This window comes from Cimex lectularius, unplaced genomic scaffold (genome assembly GCF_000648675.2).
Source record: "Cimex lectularius strain Harlan isolate CLEC.00 unplaced genomic scaffold, Clec_2.1 scaffold78, whole genome shotgun sequence".
NCBI lineage: Eukaryota > Metazoa > Arthropoda > Insecta > Hemiptera > Cimicidae > Cimex > Cimex lectularius.
This window is the reverse complement of record NW_019392658.1, coordinates 381,415-398,391: the sequence shown is the minus strand read 5'-3', so window position 1 is coordinate 398,391 and position 16,977 is coordinate 381,415. Positions and strand designations below refer to the sequence as shown.

At 36.1% G+C, this 16,977-nt stretch overlaps 1 protein-coding gene across 1 annotated transcript; it reads right to left on the bottom strand.

Annotated features, from left to right (window-relative positions):
• Positions 1-262: 262 nt before the first annotated feature.
• LOC106663397 (N-sulphoglucosamine sulphohydrolase) lies at positions 263-11,956 on the bottom strand. Its single transcript, XM_014388217.2, has 11 exons — positions 11,751-11,956; positions 9,063-9,192; positions 8,854-8,990; positions 8,622-8,772; positions 4,966-5,204; positions 4,135-4,254; positions 3,882-4,076; positions 3,640-3,809; positions 1,326-1,472; positions 1,078-1,209; positions 263-479 (listed from the first exon to the last, which is right to left on the bottom strand). Exons 1-10 carry the CDS (start codon positions 11,830-11,832, stop codon positions 1,093-1,095), a joined length of 1,488 nt encoding a protein of 495 aa, XP_014243703.1. The 5' UTR covers positions 11,833-11,956; the 3' UTR covers positions 263-479; positions 1,078-1,092.
• Between the last annotated feature and the right edge of the window lie 5,021 nt (positions 11,957-16,977).

Genomic DNA, 16,977 nt, shown 5'->3' with positions numbered 1-16,977 from the left:
ACGAACAATTAATGCCAAGATGATTAGCAATGTAGCACAGGACTGATGATTTATGACTCATTGTGATAAAAAATTAACAGAATACAAAAAAACAATTGCTAGCAAAAGGTAGAAAGTAACTGAAAATGTTGAACTGGTCCAAGAAAAACGCTGATCCTTTATTTGTTGTTAAATCGTGATTAATAATATGATTAATATCTCTCATAACATAATAACATAATAATATTAAAAAAATGGTTAAGGTCAAAAATTTAGATACCAAGATTTTTAGGCCCTGATATTTTTTGACAGGGAGTGTATTATAAAAAGTCCAATAATCGCAACAACAATTAAAATTACACTGATCATTTCTGTCTCCCTATACAAGCAATTTTAGGTTGAAATGATCAGAAATGACCACACAGGTTTATCATCATCACCACCACAGATATCAAAAGGAAATCTCATCCTCATTTTTCTCAGATCTGTAGAAGAATGAACTAAAACAGAACAAAACATTAAGAAGAATTACAATTAATTAAGGTTTTCAGTTGAGATAAAAAAGTCAATGGCACAAGCGAGATTCGAACCCACGACCTTCGGCTTGATACGCCGCTGCTCTACCACTTGAGCTGTCGTGACCTCGATCCACTCGGACATCAACTTCCCATCTCAACCCCACCTTTTGAGTTTTCCCTCCTTTTTGCCATTTTTCAAATGTCGTGTAATCTATTCGATTCTCGGCGACAAATGAAATGGCCACGGAGAGCTTTAGTGAAGTGATACTTCATTTTAAACTTATTCAATTCACTAGTTTCGTGAAAAAATGGCAAAAAGGAGGGAAAACTCAAAAGGTGGGGTTGAGATGGGAAGTTGGTGTCCGAGTGTATCGAGGTCACGATAGCTCAAGTGGTAGAGCAGCGGCGTACCCCGAAGATTGTGGCTTCGAATCCCGCTCGTGCCATTGACTTTTTTATCTCAACTGAAAACCTTAATTAATTGTAATATATTAATTGGTCAAGCAGACCACGAAACTAGTGAATTGATTAAGAAGAATTTTAACCTTTATCAATTATAATAATGTATAACAGCAATTACCAGGGTTTAATGTGATTAATAAAGAGGTCTACATTCTCCTGATTCCAAAACACCTGATGGGCTGCACAACCATGGATCGTTTGTTTTTTGCTGCCAGTCGTTCAATTGGGACTTAAGTTGATTAAACACATCCTATTGAAAACATTCTTTTGAAATTTCAATTAAAATAATTGGGTTATTTTAACTAAAGTGAAGAAAAATCTTCACATCGACTGTCCATATAAATAAAAACATATATCACCAGGAACCTTATAATGAGGATCGTAGGCTAAGTTATTAATTTCCATTGGATCAAAATGAAGACTGTACAACTCCCATTCTTTGCGATTATAATAATTATGTAAATATCTGTACCAAAATGTGGGCTGATGGTTTCTTGTTTTGTTAAGAATGTCCTGAAAATGAAATAAAGCTTTTATACAATATAATAAGATTATGTATTAATTTTATTTAGTTTTAAGATAATTTGAAACCCCAATACTATCTGAAATGCCTTGGTATACTCATCTGCGCTTATGAGAGGTTATGCAGGTTAGGCAATTATGATAAATAATAATAAATATCAGGGGAAAAGTGTGTAAAAAAATTAATTCGAAGCTAGCCTGGGACTACGTAACATCAAACAAAAAGTGGCCCTGCCAGCCATTGTTAGCAAACAATGCGCAAAGTAAGATACAGCACTTACATTACCGTTAAAAAAGAACCACAGAGTATGTGCTCAAACTGGATTGAAATTCTGAGGCTAAAATGGGAAAAAAATTCTATTCCAAATATAAAGAATGCTCACTCAGAAGGTTGGCATTGAAGAAAATCATAACCCATCGCCTTTAATTGTTGAAGAGACATCAGAAATACTTTAAAAAAGCTGCTTCAGTAAACTATTTGATAAGCCCATTATCACAAAGCTCGACATGAAAGAAAATGTCAGAAAGGCAATTTGGATGAAGAAATGGGCATTCTATTGAAGATGCAATTATTAAAATTTACTACACTGTGGAAAAAAAAATAAAAAAGTACATCTTAGCCAGATTTTTTGGCTTCATAAGATTCCGTACATTGGACGTAACTGTTCATTGAATTTAAAAAGAATGATTGCCCTCAAAATAATTACGAGTTACTTCGGTGGCAGAGAAACAGTAATCTTAACAAAGCACACCACTTCTCGTCAAAATATAACAAAGGCTGTTCTCAAGGATCTGTCTTGAGACCTCTTCTCTGGAATAGTCTTCATCAGTATTCTTGTAAAACTCGAAATATTAAAAATTGAGTTTGCTGCTTTTGTTGATGACCTAGTCACACTCATAGAGGTTGATAGCAAAAAAAGAGTTCGAAATAAAGGCTAAGCGTATTATAGGTGAAATAATAGAGTAAAGAGGCTAAGTTAACAATCTCCCCTGAAAAGTGCCATTCATTAATGCTACTCCACCAAAGGTCAGAATAGAGAGAAATGTAATAAACTGAATAAAAGATGTAATATCTCAGAGTTAGAAATAGGTGAAAGTTAAATAGCGCTTACCAGGTAAATAAGAGAAAGAACTGAGCGGGATTGCTCTTAGGCAAATAAAAGACCGGAAACAATTGAACACATCAGAAGTCGAAGAACTGGAGAGGAATAAAAAAGTGAAATGAAAAAGATGGGAAAGCAGCCAAAAGGGTGATTTTCAAATTCTTGCCTGAAATTGAAGAGAGGGCTAAGTGGTTACTTCTTGATCACTAAGCGATGCAAATGCTAACATGCCATGAAAATTTCAAACCATATCGTTTTAAATACAAAAGAGCAAACAGCCCGTTATGCTTTGTGTACCAAGCGGAAGATGGTGAAGCCACACAGAATGTTCATGCTTTGAACAAAAAGAAATGGAAAAACTAAAAACCTCGTTCCTAGAAAAATGGCCATCTGACTTGAACGAATTGACAAACAAAACAAAATTTTGTCTAGCGCAAGTATCATATATAGCATATAGTATAATAGCACTTGAATGTATATCTAGAAGTATTTTATATGTCGTACAACCTTTTTTCAATATACAGTCCAAAGTGTTTGATACGGAATTATTTCAGATAAACTGGTGGAAGTATTTTGTGTTTGATGATAAAGGACACCAACATTGGGTTTTCATTCTCTATTTGTGGGACCATGGTTCTAGGGTAAGGAGGTGGTAAGGTAGGACATATAGCAGAGAGGATTGCTGTATTGTCAGCAAAGGTGAGGGAAGTCTGCCATGTATATGCTGAAAAGTAGCGGGCCTACGCTGCTCCCTTGAGAAACAACAGAGAGGATAGAATAGATGTAATAAACTATCAGATAAGATAGTATGCGTTAGAAAGGATCTCAGACGGTCTTAGACAATAATGTCTATCTAGTTTTCTCATACATATGAAATTGTACAAATTGTACATCCTGTATATATTAAAGAATAAAGGCATAAAGTAGTATACTAGAAAGAAAGGATTTGAGCTGCACCAGAGCCTGGTGCCAGGTGCGATCGAACACCTGAAAGATGCCTAGAAAAAACTCAAGGGAAGAACTGCTTAAATTATGTTTTCCCCAGAATTAATTACCTGAAAAGATGGAGAGACATATAGATCTTGATCGATGGGAAAAGGCATTCCATAATTTAAATTGTGTATTAGTTTATACTTTTTTGTTCGTATAGCTCTCATGGGGTAATACATTGTTACTTCGTGTAAATTATGACTGTAAAATACAGGCAATTCTTTCACACTCCCTCCTAAAAGTAATGGAATGATTAATATATTTTATTACAATCATAAATATTTTCAGTTATTATTTAATGTCGTACCTTTTTCGATCAAAGGGAGTAAAGAATTCCCCCTTAAATTCATACTATTTTTATTGTGTTTTGAATAGAGCTTACTAAGTCCAAACCAATCTAAAATGGTCGGTGCGATGTCTAAGAGACTCGTTATGTGGCTTGTAACTGAATTCTTTAGTGCCGTTGCTCTTGGGGATGAAATCAACAGCGGTACAGCGGTACCTGAAATAACCGAATACGGTCAAAGTGTGAATATTTACATATAAAAATGTGAGTATACCTGAGTCATATACATTGGTTCGACCACCAGCAAATGGAATTCCATTATCCGATGTGTAAATAATTAACGTGTCATTGAGAACACCAGCTGATTCTAGCTCTTTCAGCACTAAACCAACACCTGAAAAAGTACAACCATTTCAGTACAATTACAAATTTTATAAATTCGATTATATCTAATTAGAAGACAAAAATATAAAAAATAATGTTAGGTTGGTTGAAATAATATTCTTACTTTGAATGAATTTATTTACTAGCATGAACATGAGAGTTTGTTAAAGTGTGTTTGGAATGGAATATCAAGTACTCACAGAAACACCGAAGAAGTGTGTCTATTTCCAGTGTAATAGAGAGGTAGTCACTGCAGTAATATCAAAACCCTGATGATTACCTGATTGTGTGAATGTATTTATTAGCGTGACTGGTTAAGTGTGTACGGACACGGTATGAGATGGAATATCAAGTACATCACAGACCTATCGAACCAATTAGGTTAACTAGAATGAGTGCATGATTTTTACTTTGTGTGAAAGTATTTATTGATGTGAATGAAGGGAGTATGTTCAAGTGAAAAATGTCATACCGATGTAAGTTGTACATGATTTTAGTGTATTTGTAGGTAATGGGATCTCAGTTTATCGAAAACTCTTTGTGTCCCACCTAATGAAAATTAAGTTATCACCTTAATAGTACGAATGTGTATTTTCAATGACTTAGGATAATTTAATTAGTGTGACTAAACTTGAAGAGCCAGCGATCGCCCTAGCAGCTAGCTGGGCAAAAAATAAAAATGAAATATAAATTTTAATTATGTACTAATATATTTGAGCACCTGTATCCAATCTAGAAATGGTAGTGTATTGGGCAGCAAGGTCGTATTTCGCTTGCATACTATCTTGGACGAAATAAGGTCCGTCAATTTGCTCCGGCTGATAGATTATAGGTATCCAATCCGGAATTAAACCGTTACCCGGTTCCCCATTGCCAAATTTTTCGCAAAAGTTTCCAAATTCTGGATGAGTATGACCACATCTATGTGGATCGTGGAAACCTATGTAAAGAAAAAATGGCCTAAAAAAAAGTTAAGGTTTTAACAATAATAATAATAAGAATAAACACCAATGATATACCAGTAACAAGTGCAAATTAAACAAGATCACCAAAAACAAATTTAATTGAAAATATTTAATTATTATTAATTAACATTTAAGATTGGATTAGCTTCTGAAATTTTATAAAAGCCTTTATATCTCTGACTATTAATTTTTCATAATAAGTGTTAAAACTATTCAAACTTTGATTTTTTATAGAAGTTAATTAAGGTTTTTAGTTGAGATAAAAAAGTCAGTGTCACGAGCGGGATTCGAACGCACGACCTTCAGCTCAATACGCCGCTACTCTACCACTTGAGCTATCGTGACTTCGATCCACTCGGACACCAACTTCCCACTTCAACCCACCTCTCAAATTTTCCCTCCTTTTTGCCATTTGGTTGTAGGTTAAGATAGGGAGTTGGTGTCTGAGTGGATCGAAGTCACAATAGCTCAAGTGGTAGAGCAGTGGCATATCTAGCCGAAGATCGTGGGTTCGAATCCCGCTCGTGACACTGACTTTTTTATCTCAACTAAAAACCTTAATTAATTGAAAGATGGTCAAGTGGACCATGAAAACTAGTGAATTTTTATAGAAGATTGCACAGTGATTGTAAATTAAAATTAAAACACGCACGATTAAATTACATTATAATCGTATGATGAAACTGATAGAACAAAAAAACATTCAATCAAAATGTATATACTGCTTATTGGTTTGTATAAGCTCAAATCTACACACACTTATCACTTCTCAACTCCAACAGGATTAAAACTGAAATGGAGAGATAGCAACAAACTATGGAAAGACCATCCGTCACTCATAGCTCCAAGAGACGACATGAACAGAATGTTTGAATTTAACCAAAAATTCCGAATATATCTGGGTACCAAAAAAGAATGGGAAAGAAAGGGAAATAACTCCTTTAAAAATGGCACCATCCTCTGGTACTCAGATGGATCTAGAACACAAGAAGGTACAGGGGCAGGAGTATGTGAACCCGGAGCCAAATACTCAGAACCCATGGGAAAACACACCAATATCTTCCAAGCTGAGATTCACGCAATTGAAAGATGTACCCAATTCAATCTAAGTAAAGGGTACAAAAACAAGAATATGGCTATCATGTCAGATAGCCAAGCAGCCATTAAAGCACTAAACTCAAGTATCATTAGTTCAAGGATGGTGCTGAACTGCAAAACCAAACTAAACATATTAGGTATGCAGAATAAAGTCAGCCTCTGCTGGGTCCCAGGACACATGGGAGTAGAAGGCAAAGAGGAAGCGGACACCCTTGCAAGGAAAGGGGCTGCCACATCGCTGATAGGACCCGAACCCTTCTGTGGCATAGGAACCCACACTATTAACGAATATCTCAGACAGAAGGACAAAAAGAAAATGAGTGAACAATGGAATTCACTCATTGGACATAGACAATCCAAGAATCTTCTAACCAATTTTGGTAAGAAAGAAATCACAGAATGTGTCAAAGGAAGCAGGAACAGACTGCGAATCCTAACAGGACACTGCAGATTAAATGGACACTTAAAGAAAATTGGAACAATCCAAGATGGCACATGCAGATTCTGCAAGGAGGCAGAAGAGACACCAACACATTTACTAACAAACTGTGGAACTACATTAGCCCGCAGGAGGAAATGTTTTGGGATGTACAATGTGACCATAGAAGAGCTTCAACCACTGAAACCGGGCCTTGATGAAATAGGACTCACCGATGTGCTTTAGGCAGAGAACGGGGGATACAATAGCTCTTAAAGTGCGCAGTATACTATACCCTGAAAAATCACATCTACATCTACATCTCAAAGTCTTCTGGCAATTCCAGCTTTTGTAATTCGTAATAAATTATGAGCAGGCATTGAAAATCACCTACCCTGGGTGTTGACAGTCTGGGATCAGACCTTGGTCTTACCTGTCCAGTCGCTGAGGTTGGACTCCAGGGGCTATCACACTCGGCTATATGGCTAGGTCATTTCAGCCCCCAATGCTGTCCATCAGTCTCTCACTCCCAACACATTCACACTCTCACTCATTCTTTCCTGTTTACATTCATTCAGAGGGTGAGTACTCGAAATCCCTCCATCTCCTTTACACATTTTATATAACTAATTATGGGTCAATGAGTCAATATTCCGTTCTTTTACACTACTTATTCATGCTGATAAATGCGTTCACTCTCAATACACACACTAGGCACACAAAACTAACGGGGACCTAGATACGCTGCCATGATCAAGCACATTCTCATATCGGATGGCATTCCTATACATATGTATCTAATAATTGTTTAAAGTTTTAAATTCCTCTGAAGCTGACGAGTCCTCATATTCTAAATCCAGTCAAAACTTCTCATTTAATCAAGTGGTTGGTTAAACCAAAATCATGTTTAACTATGAATCCCAGTGTTTAAGGAATAAGATCTTTGCCCTCTTTTAAGATCTACAAGTGATTTGGCAAAAATTGCATATCTTGAAGCCAAGAAAGCATTGAAAATATTTTTTTTTTAAGTATGTAGAACCTAGGCTAGTCCACAAATCTCTGGATCTTTCTCTACATATGAGCGAATGCTAGTATGGTATGGTATGGTGAAAAAGGAAACTAGGATGCGGGTTTTGCATTCACCAGGCATTGCAGCCTTCTGGCTTATTGTACCGTCCTAGTTCCTTAGTTTAGTGCAATAGACTCAATCCTTCTCCTTAGAAGTATCAGGTCACTGACTGTCGCTGCTGCAATTTGATTCCCTGTGTTTTTTCAGGTTAGGTTAAATCTCCATTGAGCTGTTGCTTCACATTCGAAGATAATATGGGTGGCTGTTTCCTCCTCCTCATTACATAATCTGCAAATGGGATCATTATACAAGCCTATGTTGTGAAGATGTTTTCTCAGATGCCAGTGACCGGTTAGTAGTCCTACCACACTTCTGAGTTTGGCCCTCTCCAGTTGCAGCAGTAATTTTGCCAGTCTTGGTGAAGGTTGTTTCATCACAAGTTTATTATGTCTAGCACCGCTAGAGTTTATCCACTTCTCCTTTTGTTTTGTTTGGATCCATTCTGCGATGGTGGATTCTATATTTGTTTTTGTTATCCCAAGAATAGGTTCGGGGGCCTATGTATGGTCTTGCAGATCCTCCTGGTAATGCTAGTACTAAAAGACACAAAAGCGCAAGGCTGCAACATTCAGACAAGCAATCATACACCTCCTCTTTAAGAGGGCCCAACCAGTTTCGAAATACCGTGGTATTTCTGTTCTCTCCACATCCAAATGACTTAATTTAGGAAATAGGCAGAGGAGGTGAAAGTATGTGGTGTGGAAGTCTGCGCATTAATGTATGCCATTCATAAGTATAAATATATATATAAAAAGTGGAATATTTACTTGTTGTGTGTCTGCTTGAGAAATTTGCGAACCAGAAGTTTAATGTAAGTGACATTCCTTCCGACCTGCATAATTGAATTGTTTTCTTCTGTTTCAGCAAAGTCAAATGGATAAACTTCTTTAGGGCCAACATGTTTTTTGCCGATGATGCCTTATTAAAACAAAAAAAAAAATTATCATTCAATACTTTCATAAAATTTCTATTGTATAAAAAACGTTCAAGCTCAATTACCAGTCGTGATGCCATGTTTGGACAAAACGTCAGGAAAACTTTGGACATGATCGAAAGAGTTAAAGTGGTGAACACCGTGGTGCAAACCATACATTCCATTCTGATGTGTTGGCTGGCCTGTCAAAATTGACGAACGGCTAAATTTTACAAAAGAAGAATAATAACTTGTAGATATTTTTTCAAATAATAAATTAATATATGCGAGATACCTCGGAGAGCAGCTGCTAACAGGGGTGTAAGCGTTGTTAAAAAGCAAACTTTTTTTCGCCAAACTGTCAATATTTGGTGTTTGGACTATCTTATTTAAATATGCTCCTATTTCAAATCCACCATCATCAGCTTAAACAGATTACGCAAATCTTATTTATGCAAATAAATTCAATTATATACCTTGATAATTAAAAAAGGTACGCATTAGAAAATACAAGCCAAATGATGTAAATTATTTAGTTACATTCAAATGTTTCATATGTTAACATGATGATGTAGGTACTGAATAATACATAATATGTAAATGGAATTGGTAAAAGAACTAGTTTAACAGTTAAAAAGTCTTGTTCCCGATCTGAGAAGAGATCCAAGTTTGTATTATGTACTATAAACTATAAAATTGCTTGTACATATTTAACATGAAAAACAATAATTGTTTATTTGTTTGCTTGATCAATCCATAATGTTTCCCCAGAATAAACATGGAATCGACTGAGTATGATGGACAGGCCGTGGTGACACAGGTATACAAAGTGACATCTGGACACAAGAAATTATGCTGGAAGATTGGAGCAAAGCTGTTCTTTGTCATATGACAAAATTGCATACAAAATTATCGTGGCATTGCACTTTTGTTGATGGTGTATAAGAACGCCGTATGACCAGAGGCTGATAAAGTGGGCTGAGAGGGTGATAGTAGACTGTCAGTGTCACTTCAGGCAAGGTTTATTGGAAAAAAAAGCTATGAGCATAATGTGAGCCTGCACTACTTGTTTGTAGATTTTAGACTGGCATACAATTCTGTAAATAGGGCGATAGTGGCAACGGACATAAGAACATTAGGCACATAGCTAATGAGACTGGTACAAACGACCTGGAATGTCATGGGGTTGGCAAACGTCTGGGAACTTTTGAGTGAGTGGTGGCTCATGGGAAACCATTATCACCCATTCTATTTAATTTGGCCCATGAAAAGGCAATAATAGCAATCCGAAAGAACCACAGAGGAACAATCTACAGATTAATTAAGCATATGGTGTATGCATACGAATGGACAGGCCTTACATGAGTTTGAAAAAGAAACAGCAAGTAGCTTGATTATCAGTTTGAATAAAATTAAATATATATATAAAAAAACAAGACTCAAGGAAAAAGGGATGAAGTGCAGATAAACAAACATATATTTGGTCACTGCAAAAATTTAAGTATGTGGGTGTACTGGTGAGAGGACAATGGCATAAATGCTGATATTAAAAAAATAGTGGTTGGCAATAAACGTCTCTTCGTTCTAAGGCTTTGAAATTTTAAAGACAGGCAGGAAAAGTTGTCTATAAAACAATTATAACACCCCATCTAATTATGTATGGAAGCAAGAACGGGGTCTAGAACAAATGTCTATAAGTATATGGGAAAAGGTCATCAGAAAGATATTAAGCCGGATCTGTGAAAATGTAATTCGGCAAATTTGTAAAAATTTAGAACTGAGAGAGTTAAAAAATAAATAAACTGAGATGGCTAGGCCATGTTCAAAGGATTCCAGATACAAAACTGCGGAAGAAGTTGATGGCGGGAAGGCCTGGCTGGACACAATAAAAAAAAGATCAAGGCTGAGGTGGCGAGTTGAGAGTAATTGGATAGAAGAGAGAGGCAGTGGAGGTCAGAAAAAGAGTGACTTTTGATTCTCGAAGTGGCCCAGTTAAAAATAGTTGTAAGGGATTTTATGTTTCTTTGGAATCTGACCCACTCTAAAAGCTTTTTATCAGAACCCAAAGTATTGTTTAAGGTTCCTGTGTCCTTCAGACCTTGCCGTTTTTCTCTTAGGAGTATGAATGTCCTGCAGCCTTTGCACCAACTGAGGGCATTATGCTGCTTCTTCTTCCTGGCAACACCTGCACAGGCTTCTTTCAGCCAATCCAAGTCTATATGCCTTCAGTCTGCAGTATCCAGCCAGTCCTGACACTTCTTAGGTTTAGTAGTTCTGCCGTTAGTTTCTGTGATGGTCCTTTGATGATCTTTTTCACAATGTCTGGAATACAACCTAACTGAACAAAAGACTTCTGGTTCGACGTTCATGGCAATTTGGTACTCTGCAATGTTGAACTTTCCTTGGCTAATTTATCGACATCCTTGTTGCCCCATGTTTAAAATTCCTTACAATAATTTTTAACACGTTATAACAACTAAAATAGACCGGATTACAGGATCATAAAGTGAATAGTTGTTTTCTTATTTGTTTTGTCAGCCTACTTTATTCAATTTTGGATTACTGGTTGGTTACAGCATGAGTTCACCGACAAGCAGACCAACAACCAGAATCAACTACTTGGCAATTGATAAATATCTTAATAGCTGATTGACCACAACCGTGATACACAGCTTAAATTATAAATTTGCTCATCAATAACATCAATGGAAAATTGTCTTTTTAGTAATTGAATAGGATTAGGACTCATGGTTGCAAATCTGTTGGGGTTTCTGGGTTACGTGGAACTGAGGAGTTATGACTTAATTCATTGTCTGGCTTTTTTTTTCCAATTTGGTTTGCCGGAAAAGAGTTCAAAGTCTGACAGACCAAACCAGCAAAAAAAAGGGCAAAATGGTCGGTAACGACCAAATAATCCAATGATAAAGAATAACCATAGATAATAAATGGCAAAGGTATACAGCAAAACAAATGTTTTATTTACCTAAAAGGAAAAGGACGTTTTTTGCATCGATCGAGGCAAGTAAAGAACACAATAAAAACTGTATCGGCCAACGAATTAACATGGTGACAATACAAATATTAAAAGTCAAAGAGGTGAAATTTTAAAAGTAATCCAGCTCCCGTTCTAATAATCCGTTGGACTGTGGTCAACCCAGGGGTCAGTCGCCTTCCCGATAAAGGGTCAAAACCTCAAAACGGCCGTCAAAATCGTCAACCTTTTATTATTCGGTTCAAAATTAACGTTTTAGTGATGAAGATTTAAGTTTACAGAGCTTTTTCAAGTACTTTGTCACCTAACAAATCTGTGGCGGTCAAAGACAATGTTTTTTAAATTATCTTTAACCAGTTGTTTTTAAGCTTTTACTTTTTTTTTAACGGTTGCTTTAAGCTGTCTGAGATGCTGGCCGTTGCACGTGGTAACCTTCAGTGGTTGCGTCTGTGCGTTGTTTCTCCATTTCGTCCTTGTCAGGGCCAGTGTTTGGCCTGTCATTTGTAATAGTTATAACAAAATTCAAAAATTGGTTGAAATGAAAAAGCTAGTGCCACGAGCGGGATTCGAACCCACGACCTTCGGCTGAATACGCAATTACATAAAAATAATAATTACTTGAAAGAAGTAATTTAGATAATCAGACCACTAAACATAATGGGTGTGATAAAAATTGTAAATACCATTACAAGCTAATTTGACGTTTTTATTCCGTTTTTATGTGGGTTTTCAAGAACATTGTAAGTTTTAACTGGAATATCTTGCATTCTACAGTGAAAAGTGCATTCTACGAGTGCAGAGAAACTAAAAAACAAATTTCATTGTTTCAATGTTAAGGCATAGGTTTCTTTCTTTTGACTGGTACTCCCTCTCTTCTCAAACGATTGATCTTTGATCTCCATCAACTTTCTTCCAGGACATCAGCTAGGCTTTCGTCCTCAATATTTGACCTCCCAACACATACCTCTGGTGGGTCCCAAGACATGTGGGAGTGAGTAGATGGAAATGAGAGAGCGGACTACCTACCAAGAAAAAGGGCTCCTATACCCCTGACAGGCCCTGAGCACTTCTGTACTATAGGGAAAGAGTAACTTACCAAAAAAGGCCACATGAAAATAAGGAGACAGTGGAATTCACTCATTGGAAACTAACAATCCAAGAACCTTTTAGTAAACTTTGGAGGGGAAGTAACAACCAAATGCTTCCAAGGTAACAGGAAAAAACTTAGAATCCTCACAGGAGGCATCTGAGGAAGATTTGTATAAGTGCAGATGAAACACCAACACCCCTAATAACAAAACTGTGGCTCTACATTTGCCCGCATGAGGAAGTGTTTTGGGATCACAGAGGAAATTCAACCACTGAAGCCAGGCCTACTAATCAAATACCTTGATGAACTAGGATAAATAGCTCTCTAAGAGCGCAGTATACCATTACACCCTGATTAATACATCTACATCTAAAGAGGTATGTATACAGTAAGGGAAGGATAGGGTAGATTTAAGTCTACTAAAAGAGATGATGTTGCATTTGTTAATGTTCAATATCATATGGTTTTTGATGCACCATGTTCCAGGTTAATTAGTTTAGATTGTAAATAAACATGGTCAGAAAGGATTATGTGGAATATTTTGAATTGTGTGCATATAGGCGAAAGGGAGTCCTTAAGAGCAGTTGCAATATGTTAATGAAGATGTTAAATAGAAAGGGGCCCAAGTGGGATCCTTGGGGGAATCCAGAGGATGCTAAAAAAGAAAAAAGAATAATAGGATTTGTCGGAAACCATGGCGTCATGGAGATAATAAAGAGCTGGGCGAAACCTACGATTATTATCGAATCGTATTAACAAGGGGATGACCAGGTTGGTGGGTCACGGATTTGGACCCAACTTTTTTTGGTTTAGCAAAAAAAAAAAAAAAAATGAGAATTAGAATACTTTTTTTAAAATATTTTTATTTCGGCTTTCTGCTTGCTCAATCAACTATGTGTATATATAATTTGACAGCATTTTTTATGTAGATAGCAATACAAATATAGTAAAAGCTATCACAGTTTACCAGTAACCAAAAAAATCTAAAAACCAAATAATTATCAAGTAAACTATAAAAAAAAATTCATGAAACTAATATGAAATTTCATTCTAACACTTCTAGAGACCCCTAAATATAAATTTTTGTGTAAATTTATGTGAAGGGTGATTGACCCTTGAATTTGTGTGAACCCTTAAAATTTTCTGATTTTTGAGAAGTTGAGAATCTGATTTTTCCCACAAGTCTAATTGCTATGTTCTGCTACGATTTGCTAACAGTGTATAATAATAAAATTGATTATTCATTCACTCACTCATTCAACCTGTGGCCCTCGGAGGATCTGACTCATAGAAGAAGGGTCATCCTCACCTCATAAAGAATAGGCCATGCGAGATTGACACGCAGACAGCTTTTGGGCTTGTTAGAGAGAGGTTGTTCGATAAATTGAAGATTATTAGAATTATTCCTTGACTCCATATAGAGAGTGTGCAAGAATACCACTTGATTTGAGAATTGTTCTTGAGCACCTCAGCGAGTATTTGGGTCCCATGTTCTGATTCTTGGAGGAAACGGGGTTGTTCTGTTGTATATTGTAATAATAGTTGTGTATATGTAGTTTGTGTTGATAGTGAATGTATTTATTAGCGTGAATGTGTGATGTGAGAGGGCTGAAAGAGGAATGTTGAATACCCCATCGACCTTCAATTAAGTTAGTTGTATCAGATGTGTAAAGGGTGATGGAGGAATATTGAGTACTCCATCACCCCAATTGAACGATTAGTACATAAATAGAAGTGAATGTATTTAAGAAGGAACGTGAGCACGAATGGGTTCGAAACTGCATGCGTTGGGTGCTGAATTGAGCTAGCTGTTGACAGAACCTGGAGCCCAAATCCGGTGGCAGTACAGATAAGACTGAGGTCTACTCCCAAACTGCCCACACCCAAGATGGGTGATTATTGAGTCTGACAGCAATTTACTGTAAACTGCAAAAGCTAGAATTGCCAGTGGACTAAAGGAAGTGGATAGGTTCAAATTGGCACATGTTATGTCAAATATGTACATGTGTGGATTTGAGCCTATATAAATCCAAATCAGAATTTAATATCTCTTACAGTCTTGTTTTGTTTCTTATATTGTTTCCTTTATAATTAATTACTTGTTTAAAAACTTATATTAGATATAGTACTCTCATAAAATGGGCACATGTTCCCATATAAAAATAAATAACATAACCTGAATAATTACTAGATGTGTTAAATTGTGACCATGGAGTTTGGTCATTTCTTATCATTTTGGTCTGCTTATCCTTGCTGTTTTCGTCTGTGAGATACAGTTAGACTTCGCCACCTTCAATACTAGTTGAATACAGTTTATTAATAAAAACTTATCTTGGATAATTATTAGTCTTGTGAAATTGTAAGATTTTCTCTTGGTCGAGAAGAACTTGTAGTTATTTCCTATCATTTTGTCTACCTATCTTCGCTGTTTTAATCTGTGATTTTTTGGTGTCATTTTTGCATGTACATGTGTAATTTTTTAACCTAGTTCATTAATAATAACAGCCTGGATAATAAGTAGCCACGATAAATTTTGAGTATTCCCTCTGGGTGTAATAAACATGAAGTATGGTCATTTTAAGAGTACCTCTAAGATAGTTTAGTGATTTACAATAATAACCCCCTTGTAAGAAAAACAGTGAGGTCATGTCTGCCACTCTTTCAGAAAATAACCACCTTAGATCTGGTAAGGTTAACAGCCAAATTCTATTTCTCACAATATCTTTCTATTATTTTTATGTTCCTCTTACTCGATTGTCAGCTACAAACAACACATTACCAGCATATAATAATGTTTTAACTTTAGTGTTGCAAACTCGTCCATTGCCTTCAAGCTCAGAGGAAAGGTCATCAATAAAGAAGGGAAAAAAAAGGATGGGTCTTAAACTGTATCCCTGCCTAACCCCACAAATTATAGAGAAAAAAATCTGAATTTTGCCTCCTTCATTCTAATGCAGGAGCATCTCTGAATAAACTAATTAAGGATGTTAATTACCTTTAAATTACTAATATTAAACCTTTTGGTGATTGTATAAAAATTTTAGATGAATCAAATTGCAAATTGTAAATATATTATCAAATAATTCACTACTTTCGTGGTCCGCTTGACCAATTAATACATAACACTTAATTAAGGATTTTAGTTGAGATGAAAAAAAAGGTAATGGCACGAGAGGGATTCGAACCCACGACCTTCGGCTTGATACGCCGCTGCTCTACCACCTGAGCTATCGTGACCTCGATCCACTCGGACATCAACTCCCCCATCTCAACCCCACCTTGTGAGTTTTCCCTCCTTTTGCCATTTTTCAAATGTGGAGTACCCTATACAGAATCCAGCTTGGTATTCATTTAGAAAGTTTTCATCAGTTATATATAACTGTACGGTGCAAGATGAGGGTTGAAAATTTTTTTCCAATGGCATCTAAACATGAGATGCCTCTATGATTAGAAACATCACCGAGACCCCCTTCTTAAACAGCGGAAAATTACTTACTGAAGAAATTGGTGTGATACTTAAATTGTAAAGGTATGTAGTTCAAAAAAGATAACATTTTGTCACTGAATATAGGTGGAGTGTTTTTGTAAAAATCATAGTTGACTGTCTAGACCAGGAGCTTTCTCATTTCTTAAACTGGACAGCACAGTCAAGGTGAATCTGAAAAAAATTAGTGGTCTAAAGTAAAACATTCAAATTTGGGGCTCAGCAGATTTTAGATCTGGAATTTAAATTTAAATTGAATGTGTTCAGGGTCGACAGGTGCCTTCATCGAACATTCTGAGACCAATTTGTGCCCTGGTAATTTTGCCATTTTCCCCAATGACTGACAGGGCTAATAACTTATTCAGTCCCAAATGGCTCTGAACTTTAATATCGATGAAATAGTTTCCTTTAGTGCTGCCTGGCTGTCATGTTGATGTACCTAGTTGATACAAAAACGAACCTCTGACTTAGAAGATTGTGGCTATTCAGTGAATATGATTTTTTTTTCAATAAAAAATATACAAACCATATTTACTCTTTACAATTTTCAACATTTATTATGAAATATACAGCATGATCACAACCTTACAGCGAGCTTCGACTATAATTATTTACAAAGAATATTGATGTTCATTGCTAATAAC